The following is a 1,497-nucleotide window of genomic DNA, read 5'->3' on the forward strand; positions in this document are numbered from 1 at the left end:
AAATTAAGTTTCTCTGAATTACTCTTCTGATCAGAAATTAGGTTCTTTACCCTAGGTTGAAAGCTTTAAAAAATATGCCAGTGCCTGAACTGTACCTCTAGGTATTCTGAATGGGAGGGTGTGTGTGTGTGTGTGTGTGTGTGTTTAAGCTCACTGGGTGATTCTAATATACAGCCAGAGTTAAAACCAGTGGACTAGATGATCTGTAGGATTTTCTCCCTACCCTGTCAAAGTTCTGGCCGTTGTAGAATGTAACAACTGTTCAGTATTTACAGTCTTAAAAGGCATGGATTTTACTTGCCAACCTAAACTGTGAACTCGGTTCTTGCTCTACAAGTCTCTGCCAGAGTTTGTGTTAGGTACATGCACAGTACTGTAAAGAGGGTAAGGTCTATTGTATGTATTCTGTGTACATTCAAACTCAGACTTTTGAACAGATCATATTTAATTTTCTGTAGGCAGAATATTATATTGTAACTTGGAAGCATTTAAGGTAGAAAAAAACCCAAAACGTCTTTTAATCATTGCTAAATGCTTATATCCTTCTTCATTGGCTACATAGAGATGCATGTTGACATTGGTTTAGTGTGTATAGCACTAAATGTGTAATAATTTGGTCTTTCATAAATGGAAAGAATGTTTTCATGATAGCCAGTCATATATCTTTTTCCCTTTTCAATTTGTGTTGAAAAATAGCATTTTGTGCCCAATTTTTCTTCAGGATGAAGATATAACGCTTCAGATAACAGAGAGTGAAGATAATGAAGAGGATGACATGGTTGATGTTATCTGGCGTCAGTTAATATCAAGCTGCCCATGGCTCTCAGAGCTGGATGAAAGTGCAACTGAGGGAGTTATTAAAGTGTGGAGGAAAGTTGTAGATAGAATCTTCAGCCTGTACAAACTCTCTTGCAGTGCATATTTTACTTTTCTTAAACTCAATGCTGGTCAAGTAGGTAGCACTGTGTTCTGTTTTTTTAAAAATTTATTTAGAATTTATTTCGTATTAAACAGAAGCAATGTTCTGAATTGTTTTCTTATTTCTTCCCTTAATTGTTCACCCCTAGATTCCTTTAGATGAGGATGACCCCAGGCTACATCTTAGTCACAGAGTGGAACAGAGCACTGATGACATGATTGTGATGGCCACGTTGCGGCTGCTCAGGTTGCTGGTGAAACATGCAGGCGAGCTTCGGCAGTACCTGGAGCACGGCTTGGAAACAACACCTACTGCTCCGTGGAGAGGTGATGGCTGTGTTTTCGGAAAAATTATTTCTGAGTAGGATATATAAGACAGTAAAAAAATTAGTGGTTTCTTCTTATTTATTATTGGGATGTGTTAAAGAATAATTGTATTAGTTCATGGGACACCCTGGACTTCTTGTTACACCACTAAGACCTTTGCTCCCGCCTTTCGGAGAAATGGAAGACTCAGAGGCTTTTTATATACAAAATGAGGTTTGGAGAGGGTGGTGAGAACAAGTTTCAAAAAGATTT

The 1,497-nt window shown here is 37.9% G+C and overlaps 1 protein-coding gene across 1 annotated transcript in view; it reads left to right on the forward strand.

Annotated features, from left to right (window-relative positions):
- Nucleotides 1-1,497, forward strand: part of SMG1 (SMG1 phosphatidylinositol 3-kinase-related kinase) — a 160,273-nt gene that overhangs the window by 117,060 nt on the left and 41,716 nt on the right. The window contains exons 29-30 of the mRNA XM_012647554.1: nucleotides 722-952; nucleotides 1,068-1,279. Coding sequence (XP_012503008.1) covers nucleotides 722-952; nucleotides 1,068-1,279 — 443 coding nt within the window. The remainder of the gene's footprint in view (nucleotides 1-721; nucleotides 953-1,067; nucleotides 1,280-1,497) is intronic.

Source organism: Propithecus coquereli, unplaced genomic scaffold (assembly GCF_000956105.1).
Source record: "Propithecus coquereli isolate 6110/MARCELLA unplaced genomic scaffold, Pcoq_1.0 Scaffold27, whole genome shotgun sequence".
Lineage (NCBI taxonomy): Eukaryota > Metazoa > Chordata > Mammalia > Primates > Indriidae > Propithecus > Propithecus coquereli.